Here is an 11,475-nt window from a genome sequence, read left to right on the forward strand (position 1 = left end):
AGAACGCCGTCTAGCAGTTGCCGAATGTCGCGCAACAACGTTGCTACAGCCCTGTCGCGTCTTCTACGTTGTTACAATGTTGCGAGCACGTAGACAGCAACGTTGCCATAGTAGAAATGCAACGTGCCACAGACGTTGCCACAACGTAAATGTGTTTGCTGGGATATACCATATAATTGTTTAAATCTATTGACACTTGAATCTTTCAGGATTAGAGTAGCTTAAAAAAAAATCAGCGACCACAAAATATAAAATGGTTAAATAAAATATATTATATTTTGTTATGTCAAACAATGTCTAATATGTGTGAAATCTTTTAAACATCACGGAATTTCACCACGGGGGAAAAAAGTCAGAATTGCAAGAGAGAAAACTTTTTTTTTCTTTTTTTTTTTTTTAAATGTTACAAAAATACTTTTTTATTTATTGATATAACTTCGCCCTCCAACAACTCGCAACATATACTCTCCACGTGTACTCTCACTACACTAATTTCAGTGATATCTTTTCAGGTAGCGATATTTTATAGGTGTATTTAAAAAATAAAGTTTACAACACCATTAAGATCAAATATGTTATAATATCCTCAGTTGTAACAGTTGTAATAGCAATGTAATGCCTGCTGTTAGTGCTAGGAACTCTTTGCCCGAGGAGTCTTTCTGGTTGGACTGTAAACTGAGACGGACCACACGTGTACATGTGCCGGATGTAAACACAACTACCCACGTGTTCAAGTAGGATCCTAATGACTGTGCCTTACACATGGCTTTACATTCAGCAGGCAGCTGGTGATCAGTGCACATATTTACTGGGGATTGAACCTGAAACACATTTTGAGGTAAGCTGTTCAGGGACTAATCTAAATATTATTGCTTAAAATAAAGTCATCTTTGTGGTTGTATCTTGCAGATTTCATCATGTAATGTTTTTATTGCTATTGGCTAGTTGTATGCTCATGCACGTGTTGACTGTACAGGTACAGTCATGGCAGGTAGGGGCAGAGGTCGTGGAAGAAGCCAGTTTACCTTCAGTGTGGACGCACTAGGTTTTGGGAGGGGTGATTCTTTACCAACATCTACACATACACCTTCTCCTCTTTTTCCCGTAAGTGTTTTAATGGTAATATGAGTGTCTTTACATTGTAATATACATTGTTAAAAAAATCTTTACAAAGTTAAGAAAAAAAAACCTGGCAGCTGTGCTTTAAACATGTTAAATGTTATTTAAACAACATGTACAATTTACAATTTAAAACAGATAAATCCAACAGCCGTTTTCTGCAGAATTACTGAGGCAACTCTGCTTCTAAAATCTGTTTTGTACCTTTAAAATATAATGACATCCACCATAATAATACTGGTGGTAAAGAGAAAACACATGATGAAGTTCTTATCTTTTCCACAAGCTAAGGTAGATACTAATATGAAGACACAGTGTCACGCACACAAATACAAAACACCATCACACAAGACACTAAAATAATGCAATAAACACTAATTTAACAACATAAGATGTAACATAAAACCCTATTGTACATAACTGATTACAAACTAAGAAGAAACATAATTATTAAAATAAAAAACGATCAATTGTGAAATGTCACACAGGGAATTCTGGGAAAATGACATGAAATGTAAGGTAAAATCTGTTACAGTTTTTCATAGAGTAAGGGAACTTACTTTTAACTAAGTAACAGTTTTTTACAGTCTGAATTACAATCATTTTTACAGTCTTACTACAATTGTTGTTATTACACATATATAAATGCTATAAATGTATTATTACGGATTTGTGAGAATTGATTTTTCTGAAAAAAAGTTTTGGTTTTGTTTGAGTTTAATTTTTTCTTTTTTTTTTCTTTCAGCCTATGCAATTTAGACCAGTGCCTCTGCTTACAGGAGAAGAGGTGGACTATATGCTCGCTCTGAAGCAGGAGCTGAGAGCCTCCAGCAAGAATCTCCCATTCCACATAAGAGCAGCCAGAACAAAGACAGGTACGATGGGTTGAGGCAACATGTGGGCAGTACTGAGCAATTCAATTCTAAGCACGAATGATGAAGATCCAACATGATTAGGCCCTGTTTACACCTGGTATTAAGATCTTTTTTGGTCGATCGGATCACAAGTGGACGATGCTAAATACAGGTGTAAACGGGGTCTAAAACGTTTTGAGCTTGTCCACTTCCGACCACTTCCAGAGGTAGTTGAAAACGCGTTCGAACAGCCACAAAAGACTGCCTATTCTCCGACTTCTGACCTAATGCGTAAAAATTATGGGAAGCATGCTAGCCAGACGGGTTTGGTTTGAAGACGAAAACGTACAAAGCACAATATTCTCTCAGCATTCCTGATTTCTAACACAAACTCACTGCGTGCGGCATGGTCTTGCGCATATCAGAGCAGAAATGAAAGCTGCTGCTCTGTATATTTTTCCGTCACCTCTGAGCTTGTATATATGTAAATTATGCAAGCTTATTTCATTTATTAGATCGAAAGATCTGAAAATGCCCAGACATTTACCCTCACGTCGAAGAAATCAGGACAGAAGTGGTTGAAAGTGGACAAAAGAGACGGATTAAAACACCAGGTGTAAACGGGTATTTGTCTCCCTCGTCTACTTGTGATCCGATCGACCAAAACCAGGTGTAAACACGGCCATAGAGAATGAGGTCATGCAATCTCTGGATTTGCATTTGAACTGTGGCCAGTCACTGAAATATTCAAAGCCAACGACCCATCAGGCATGGATGGTCAAAGACCAGGTTTGAACGGCTCTCTTTATTGTCTTCTTTTTTTTAGATGTGGCACGGTACTCTGATAAATACCAAAATGGTGAGCCGAAGAACAACACAATTGAATGGAGTCCAGGTGAGACACAACAGATAATAAAGCAGAGGAAATTCAACATGGAAACCTGAAATCCTCCACTGCATTCAAGTTTCAGGATGCCTTTTGTCTTTTTGTGATTTAAATGTATAAGTCTTTTAAGCTGGCAGTAAAGACATTTAAAATGTTACAAAAGATTTCAATTCAAAATAAATGCTGTTCTTTTAAACTTTCTATACATAAAATAATCATGAAAAACATGTATCTGCTGTTCCCACAAACATATTAAAGGGATAGTTCACCCAAAAATGAAAATGCTGTCATCATTTACTCTTCCTCAAGTTGTTCCAAACCTGTATGACTTTCTTTCTTCTGCTGAACACAAAAGAAGATATTTTGAAGAAAGTCGTTAACCAAACGACTGATGGACCCCATTGACTTCCATAGTAGGAAAAAAAAATACTATGGAAGTCAATGGGGACCAGCAACTGTTTAATTACCAACCTTCTTTAAAATATCTTCTTTTGTGTTTAGCAGAAGAAAGAAAGTCATACAGGCTTGGAACAACTTGAGGAAGAGTAAATGATGACAGCATTTTCATTTTTGGGTGAACTATCCCTTTAAGCGGCACAACTTTTTTCAACATTGATAATCTTGAGCAGCAAATCAGCATATTAGAATGATTTCTGAAGGATTATGTAACACTGAAGACAGCTTTAACACCATTTTAAAATATATTCAAATAGAAAACAGCTATTTTAAATTGTAATATTGGTTCACAGTATTACTTATTTTACTGTATTTTTGCTCTTGGTCGTTCTTTCAAAAAAAATATTACCGACCACATGTACCACTGTAGAGGAATTTTAATGAGAAATCTTTATTATTTATTGTGCTACAACTGACTATTAATTTGTATAGTCAAGAAAATGTAAAAGTCAGGTCTTCTCTAAAAATATTTGATTTCATTCCAGACTGGAGCCGACTGCCAAAAGAGCTTTGTATTAAAGTACGGAAACCACGAAAAACACGTGAGAAACTCTATTATTATTATTATTATTATTATTATTACCATGTGCGTAGGTTCACAGTCTAATGTACTAAATGCTACCCAATTCATGTTAAAATAGGAGTAAACCATGTGTCTTTTTAATACCTTTGTTCTGTAGTCACAGGTGCAAAGTCACAACTAAAGCGAAAACCAAAAGTAGTTGCTGGCAAAGAAGAGGTTCTCCAAAAACTAGAGGTACGGGTTTACTGACACCATAATATTTTGTTATGTTGCATTAACTGTTTTAAACATGCTTGGACATTCAAATAAATCGAAAAAATAATAAAAAAAACAGATTGAAAGATTTTAAATAGAAACACAAACTATACCAAAAATTTATATTGACAAATTTTAACAAACAAAGCAAATCAGCCATTTGCTTTCTCCTTATTTCCTGTTTTTTTTATTTTTTTTTATTCTGCTGTTTAATCTGTGTATGCAGCATGTTAGTAATGTTCATTTTATGGAATAACATTTAGACACTTGAGAAAAGAGAACAAGAGCAGCATTCTGAGGAAGAGGAGGACGAGGAGAAGAAGAAACAGAATGACGAGGAGGAGCCAGATGCGGATGAAGATTATGTTGAAGAGGAGATTGAAGATGTACGATTTTTTTTTCTTCATAATTCGACACAAAACATCTTTTTTTCAACAATATTTGTGGCGCTGTCATTTACACATATGACTTCTTTATTTTCTTTCAGGAGACAGACTACATCATGTCTTACTTTGACAACGGAGAGGAATTTGGAGCAGATAGTGATGACAATATGGACGAAGCTGTCTACTAATGTGGACATCACTGGGGGATACATGTTTCTATGAATGAGACTGAAAGTATGTATTTTAAGAAGTGTCTTAATTCAAGCATATTGTTTTTTTCAACTTGACACATACTGAATCAGGTCAATACCGGAGACTGAATTTAATTTCATGACTAATGTAATTAAGATCTGAGAATCAATGCTGCTGTTGAGATGCTGTTCAAACGGTATGATAGGCTCAGATACTGCTGCTATTCTAACAGTGTGCTGGAATGTTACTGAAAGACAGTTTTAATTATGCTTTTAATTTAATTATTGTAATTGGAAAGCTCTGCTTAAAAAGGGAACACACAGAAGCCAGGATTCCTTTTGTCATATAGGAGCGGACACTACAGACCATATATCATGCATCTCATGTTTACACCTGATAATGCCTTGAATTGCAAATTAAAACTGTATGAGAAACTTCATCTGTTTTGTTTTTTTGTCTGACTGGTTTTGAGTGTGTGACAAAAAACATCGGGACTACTTTTTTATGATGTTTTTATTCTGGAGTTTGACATTCCCAGTCTTTATTCACTCCCATCACCGGTATATGGAAATGAGTGGCTAAGAGTGGACATTCTTACAAAATGTCTTCTTTTGTGTTCCACAGAAGAAAGAAAATCATGTGGGTTTGTAATGACTTGAATGTGAGTAAATGAAGACATTTTCATGTTAGCTATTTCTTTAAAGGGATACTCCACTTTTTTGGAAACAGGCTCATTGTAACTACAGAAGAGTCAAGTTTTAAATAGGATACAGGATAGGATATAAATATAGAAACTCTTTGGTCATTTTTTTGAGAGAGATGCTAATGGTCTTGTCCGATTCAATGATCTATGCTAAGCTATGCTAAAGTGGTACCGCCAGACCCGGAGTTCGGCTGAATGGATTCAAAAACGGTAAAACTCAACTGTTTAACTCTGGGGGGGTTGTAAAATGAGCCTTTTTCCAAAAAAGTGGAGTATCCCTTTAAGAGCAGAGAAACGCCACGGCATCATTAGTCAGCCGGCAGGTGGCGATATTTCCCTTCAGTGTATAAACGAAATATTATGAGTTCTTATAAGTCACCTGATTAGAGCTTTAACATCCCCATGTTGTTTTGCAGTGCAGGAAATATTTCACAAAAGCAATATCAGTACTTTTGAAAAAAGAAAATAAATTTCAAGAGACAGTATACATCAGTTTTGTATGCTTTTTTTTTTTTTTTTTTTGTGTTAAATATTTTTCTGTAAGCCCTGTCTTTTTATTCTGCAGTTTTGAAATTCATGCTTTGGCGTGTGTTGAGCACAGCGAGTCTTGATATTCATCTTGTTTTACTGCAAGGATTTCTTGCAGCAACATTTTGCAGTGCTAACAGTTAAGCTAACAAACCTTACTGAAAAATATCAGCTCCCCTCTAACATTAAACCTAATATACAAAGTGTCAAATCAGATGTGCTCCTTTTCAGAACCCACGTGCTGCAACTACATCATTACAAATGTGTAGTTACATATAACTACTTAGCTACTATTTAGTATTTAGTTACCCTTTTTAAAAGTCTGCTGAAGTAGGCTATACTTCTTTTCATAAGGGGCTGAACTTGCACCTACACAACTTGCATGCAGAATTTTCCATCAGGGCCTGAGGAAAAACATGTTTTACAACATATATCACGTGCTGTGAAGGACAAGGATGTGAAAAGTCAACAAACAGAAGCAAACTCACCTGAAGACGGTACTGCCCCAACCCCCTCTCTGTGCGGTGACCTATAGCACAACTGAGACATAAACAAATGCCACAGTCTAGAAACACGAAAAGACCTGGTTCACTTATTAAATGTATTTGGACCAGCATGTGGCTATGTTGAATAAACATGGAGCATTGCTTACAGCAAGGTTAAATGCCTGCAGTCCTGACGGTGATAAATGCACATTCAACAAAACTAGTACATGGGATATAAAATTAGTATTTTTTTATTTAAAGCAGCAATGTTGTTTGTGCTGCATGGAGGGATCGTGTGTCAGTGTGAAGGCCGGGGTCTGTGAACTTATAACTTTGAGCAGCACCATATATTTCACAGCCCTTCACCCTGTCAGCAAGCTTAATGTGGAGGATCCCGAAAATGTCTCGGTATGCCATGCATTGCACAAACATAAGCACACGTACTGCAGGCGGCTTTAACAAGCACGAATTGTAGAGTTTCTCTATTAGTAAGACTCATAATAGTAATTTATGATTCTTTGTGGGCCATTTGGATACATAAATAGGTGATGCTGCATGTTGACAACGTGTAAACGTGTACATACGTGTGACTTCCTTCTGTACTTTCTGTACTCAGCGTGCCTTTGTGGTGAGACAGAGAACACAGTGTACACCCACAGACCTTATGCATGTGCTTCATTTGAAGTCATTTTCGCTTTGTCCAGCTCGCTTACAAATGATACAGCTGGCCTGATTTTGACTTTTGACTGATTTCTTTTTTGAATGTCAGTAAGATAAACTATTATAACTGGGTCAGCCCTATGTTCCCACAGCCCTATGTTCCCACAGCCCTGTGTTCCCACAGCCCTATGTTCCCACATTTCTAAGATTTTTTTTTTTTTACGATTTGTCTAAACCCCAGTTACGGGTAGGTTTAGGGGTGGGGTCAGGGGTAGGCCATTTGTGGGAACATTGTCTAAACCCCAGTTACGGGTAGGTTTAGGGGTGGGGTCAGGGGTAGGCCATTTGTGGGAACATAGGGCTGTGGGAACATAGGCATGATCCCATTATAACATACTCTCCAGATCAGAATCAAGCTGGATGCTGATGCTAAAGATGAAGCTATGGTTTTGTCGACCCAACACTGTACCAAAATTGTTTACCGTGCATAAATAAAAATGTCCTTAAAATCAAACATGTAATTTATTACTATTACAATGAAAGCACAACAATATGCTATATTATTAACATCCCTTGTGAATAAGTGCACATATTGAATGTGCTCACAGTGTACTTCACAACGAACCGTATTTAAACCGTTTATTAAACCGTACTTGCAGATAATATAATATTAATGAAAAAAAAGCCACTTATGTGAATCCGGCTCCAGGGGGTTAATAAAGTCCTTCTGAAATGATGCGTTTTTGTAAGAAAAATATCCATATTTATAATTTCATAAACTATATGCACTGGCTTCCGGTAATGGCTGTACACGAGTCGAGTTCCGATGGAAGAGTGACCTCTGACCCGACGCATGACGTATTGACGAACGCGGAAGCGTAGAAGATAGAGCAAAACAAAACATCAGTCACGACTCACGAATTAGAAGTCTAAAATGAGAATTTCTTAACTGAAATGTTGGAGCTTGAGTTTGTTGCCAAGCCCATTTGTTTGAACCGCTAGCGGCGTCTACTCTCAACTAAGCTTACGCTACTCCAACGTCATGCTTCGGGTCAAAGGTCACTCTTCCGCCGGAATTAGACTCGTGAACGGCCGTTACCGGAAGCCAGTGTTTATAGTTTATAAAGTTGTAAATATGGACATTTTTTCTTACAAAAATGCATGGCTTCACTTCAGAAGGCCTTTATTAACCCCCTGGAGCCGTATGAATTACTTTTATGATGGATGGATGCGCTTTTTGGGCTTCACAATCTCAGGCTCTCACTACTCCCACTATAAAGCTTGGAAGAGCCAGGATATTTTTTAATATAAATCCAATTGTGTTTGAGCTCTTTTTAAGTAAGTAGCTCTTTTTATAGTATTCTAAAGTGTACTTCTTTTTCACAAGAGAAGACAAGGCTGTATAAGAATACCAAATAGTTTCCAAATGTCACCTAAATTTTCATGTTCATAAATGGTAGATAGTTTAATGTGTTCTGTTTTCTTTTTCTTTTACCTTGCATATTAAATATGTGCTTGCAGCTTCTTGTTTTCTCAACTCAACTTTATTTCTAGAGCACTTTCAAAAACCACAGTGGGTCCCAAAGTGCTGTACATGAGAATAAAAAAATAAAATAAAACTCCCTTTGTCGGTTAATTCTACTTATAAGGGAAGTAAGGAGAAAATTAGTTGCTTGGGTGTCTGTTTTGTCACTTTTTGTCATCACCTGACATTCTTGCCTGAAGGTCATGTTTGGTGAACTTCACACATGCACAAGTCAGTTTCAGGTCAAGATGCCAAAATGAGGTCAAGAAGGGTAGATTTAGACTGTCATGCTGTGCTGCACCAATCCAGTTAGGGAACTAAAAAAAGAGGATTCTGCTGTGGCAAGAAGGAGAAAGGCCTTGGAAACGGGCCCTCTCACATGTGGTACAGCCAACACAACTGTGTGAATGTCTGAACAGGCTTGTGCTGAGATCAAATGTCCTTTAATGTACTTTAATATAAAGTGACAAGTGACAAGATCAAAACAGCTAAGTGACACCACTGTCTGGGTCTGTTGCTTCATCTGGCTTGAGTTTTACCCTGCAAAGACTTGAGCAAGAAGCTATTTTATTCAGGTAGTTTATGAGTTGTAAACTAGTTTAACTTTGACTGCAGAAGAACACAGTTTATGTTAATGTACACTATATAGGCAATAATGAAAATGCTCCGCATACTTGTTTGCATTATGAGTTTTTGTTCTGATAGGGTATACAACACAAATATGAAATAAAAAAGTAGTTTCTGGCTTCAAACAAACAAATACATCTTTCTATATTAGAAGATAGTCAACTGCATGTTATTTATTTATAATTCAATGAAAATGTATTATAGTTTATTCTAAATTAAATTGAGACCTTAAAAGTGCTTTTTTGATTCATACATCTTTATATGTAATTTCATAATTCTGTTGTCTTTGAAAGATGGTAAACTAAAATATAGCCTAAATGTAATTAAACGTATTATTAGAACATTATTTAAAGGTTTTTTGGTCCCACTTTATATTAAGTGGCTTTTAGTACTATGTACTTATATAGATAAATAAGTACAATGTACTTATTGTGTTCATGTTGTATTGTAAAACACTTTTGCTGCTATTGAGGTGTGATACGGTTAAGGTTATGGACAGGTGTGGTGGTATGGGTTTAAGGATGGATTAAGGTGTAAGGGAAGGTCAACAGTGTAATACAAATGTAATTACATGAATTACAGCTGTAATTACATGCAGGTATTTTTTAAAATATAAGTACAATGTAAATACCTGTGTGTACACAATAAGTCCATTGTATCAAATTATTAATTTCAATGTTAGTACATAGTAGTTAAAGCCACTTAATATAAAGTGAGACCAGTTTTTTAAACTTCCCTCCCTGCAACTTCTTGGAAAAAATTGCAGGGAGGGAAGAAGTTGCATGGAGGGAAGAACTTCTTCCCTTATTCCCTCCCGAGTGTTCCTGCCCAAAACTCTTAATAAACACCTTGTTTGAGTTTCACCTTGTTTCCTGGTCATTTCAGTCTGAGTCTGTACATGACAAAAACATATAAAAATACTCAAAACATACATTTTATTAACAAAACAAATTACTCCCACAACCAACAAATGAAGATAAAAATGGAAGGTGATTTGGCACATCAGGCAACAAATGTTGTTCATTAATCAGTATTGCCATCCAATCTCATTACAGTCTCAGTGCAACATGATTCTTAAAAAAATAAGGATACAATTACAAATCAGATCCTAATTTATATATATATATATATATATATATATATATACATAATATGGGGGGCCAAACAGGAAATAATTCTATGTAAATCCGAATATATAGTTAAAACTCTGAATATATAGTTGTAAATCCTGAATATATAAATGCAACCCTGAATATATAGTTATAACTCTGAATATATAAATGTAAATCCTGAATATATAGTTATAACTCTGAATATATAAATGTAAATCTGAATATATAAATGTAAATCCCGAATATATAGTTATAACTCTGAATATATAAATGTAACTCTGAATATATAGTTATAACTCTGAATATATAAATGTAAATCCTGAATATCTAGTTATAACTCTGAATATAAATGTAAATCCTTAATATATAGTTATAACTCTGAATATATAGTTGTAAATCCTGAATATATAGTTATAACTCTGAATATATAAATGTAAATCCTGAATATATAGTTATAACTCTGAATATATAAATGTAAATCCTGAATATATAGTTATAACTCTGAATATATAAATGTAAATCCCGAATAGTTAAAACTCTGAATATATAGTTGTAAATCCTGAATATATAGTTATAACTCTGAATATATAAATGTAACTCTGAATATATAGTTAACTCTTAATATATAAATGTAAATCCTGAGTATATAGTTATAACTCTGAATATATAAATGTAAATCTGAATATATAAATGTAAATCCCGAATATATAGTTATAACTCTGAATATATAAATGTAAATCCTGAATATATAGTTATAACTCTGAATATATAAATGTAAATCCCGAATAGTTAAAACTCTGAATATATAGTTGTAAATCCTGAATATATAGTTATAACTCTGAATATATAAATGTAACTCTGAATATATAGTTAACTCTTAATATATAAATGTAAATCCTGAGTATATAGTTATAACTCTGAATATATAAATGTAAATCTGAATATATAAATGTAAATCCCGAATATATAGTTATAACTCTGAATATATAAATGTAAATCCTGAATATATAGTTATAACTCAGCATGTGAGCTCCGCTCAATATTCCGCTCTATGCCAATGCGCTCCACTCAATCGCTCAAGGCCCAAGCGCTCAAATCCCGCTCCGACATGAAATCTCAGTGTAACGTATGGCTACTGTACTATAGCCTTTGTTGATTATTTTT

At 35.1% G+C, this 11,475-nt stretch overlaps 1 protein-coding gene across 1 annotated transcript; it reads left to right on the forward strand.

Moving 5' to 3' along the window:
- Nucleotides 1-695: 695 nt before the first annotated feature.
- Nucleotides 696-5,109, forward strand: polr3gla (RNA polymerase III subunit GL a). Its single transcript, XM_084130960.1, has 8 exons — nucleotides 696-838; nucleotides 977-1,104; nucleotides 1,865-1,994; nucleotides 2,800-2,868; nucleotides 3,801-3,857; nucleotides 3,996-4,072; nucleotides 4,357-4,479; nucleotides 4,581-5,109. Exons 2-8 carry the CDS (start codon nucleotides 985-987, stop codon nucleotides 4,665-4,667), a joined length of 663 nt encoding a protein of 220 aa, XP_083987086.1. The 5' UTR covers nucleotides 696-838; nucleotides 977-984; the 3' UTR covers nucleotides 4,668-5,109.
- Nucleotides 5,110-11,475: the final 6,366 nt, after the last annotated feature.

This window comes from Abramis brama (genome assembly GCF_963993115.1).
Source record: "Abramis brama genome assembly, chromosome: 12".
Taxonomy (NCBI): Eukaryota; Metazoa; Chordata; class Actinopteri; order Cypriniformes; family Leuciscidae; genus Abramis; species Abramis brama.

Coding starts and splice junctions, on each gene's coding strand:
- polr3gla (XM_084130960.1), top strand. CDS start 985: ATGGCAGGTAGGGGCAGAGGTCGTGGAAGAAGCCAGTTTACCTTCAGT. Junction 1,105..1,864: donor CACCTTCTCCTCTTTTTCCC/GTAAGTGTTTTA, acceptor TTTTTCTTTCAG/CCTATGCAATTTAGACCAGT. Junction 2,869..3,800: donor CACAATTGAATGGAGTCCAG/GTGAGACACAAC, acceptor ATTTCATTCCAG/ACTGGAGCCGACTGCCAAAA.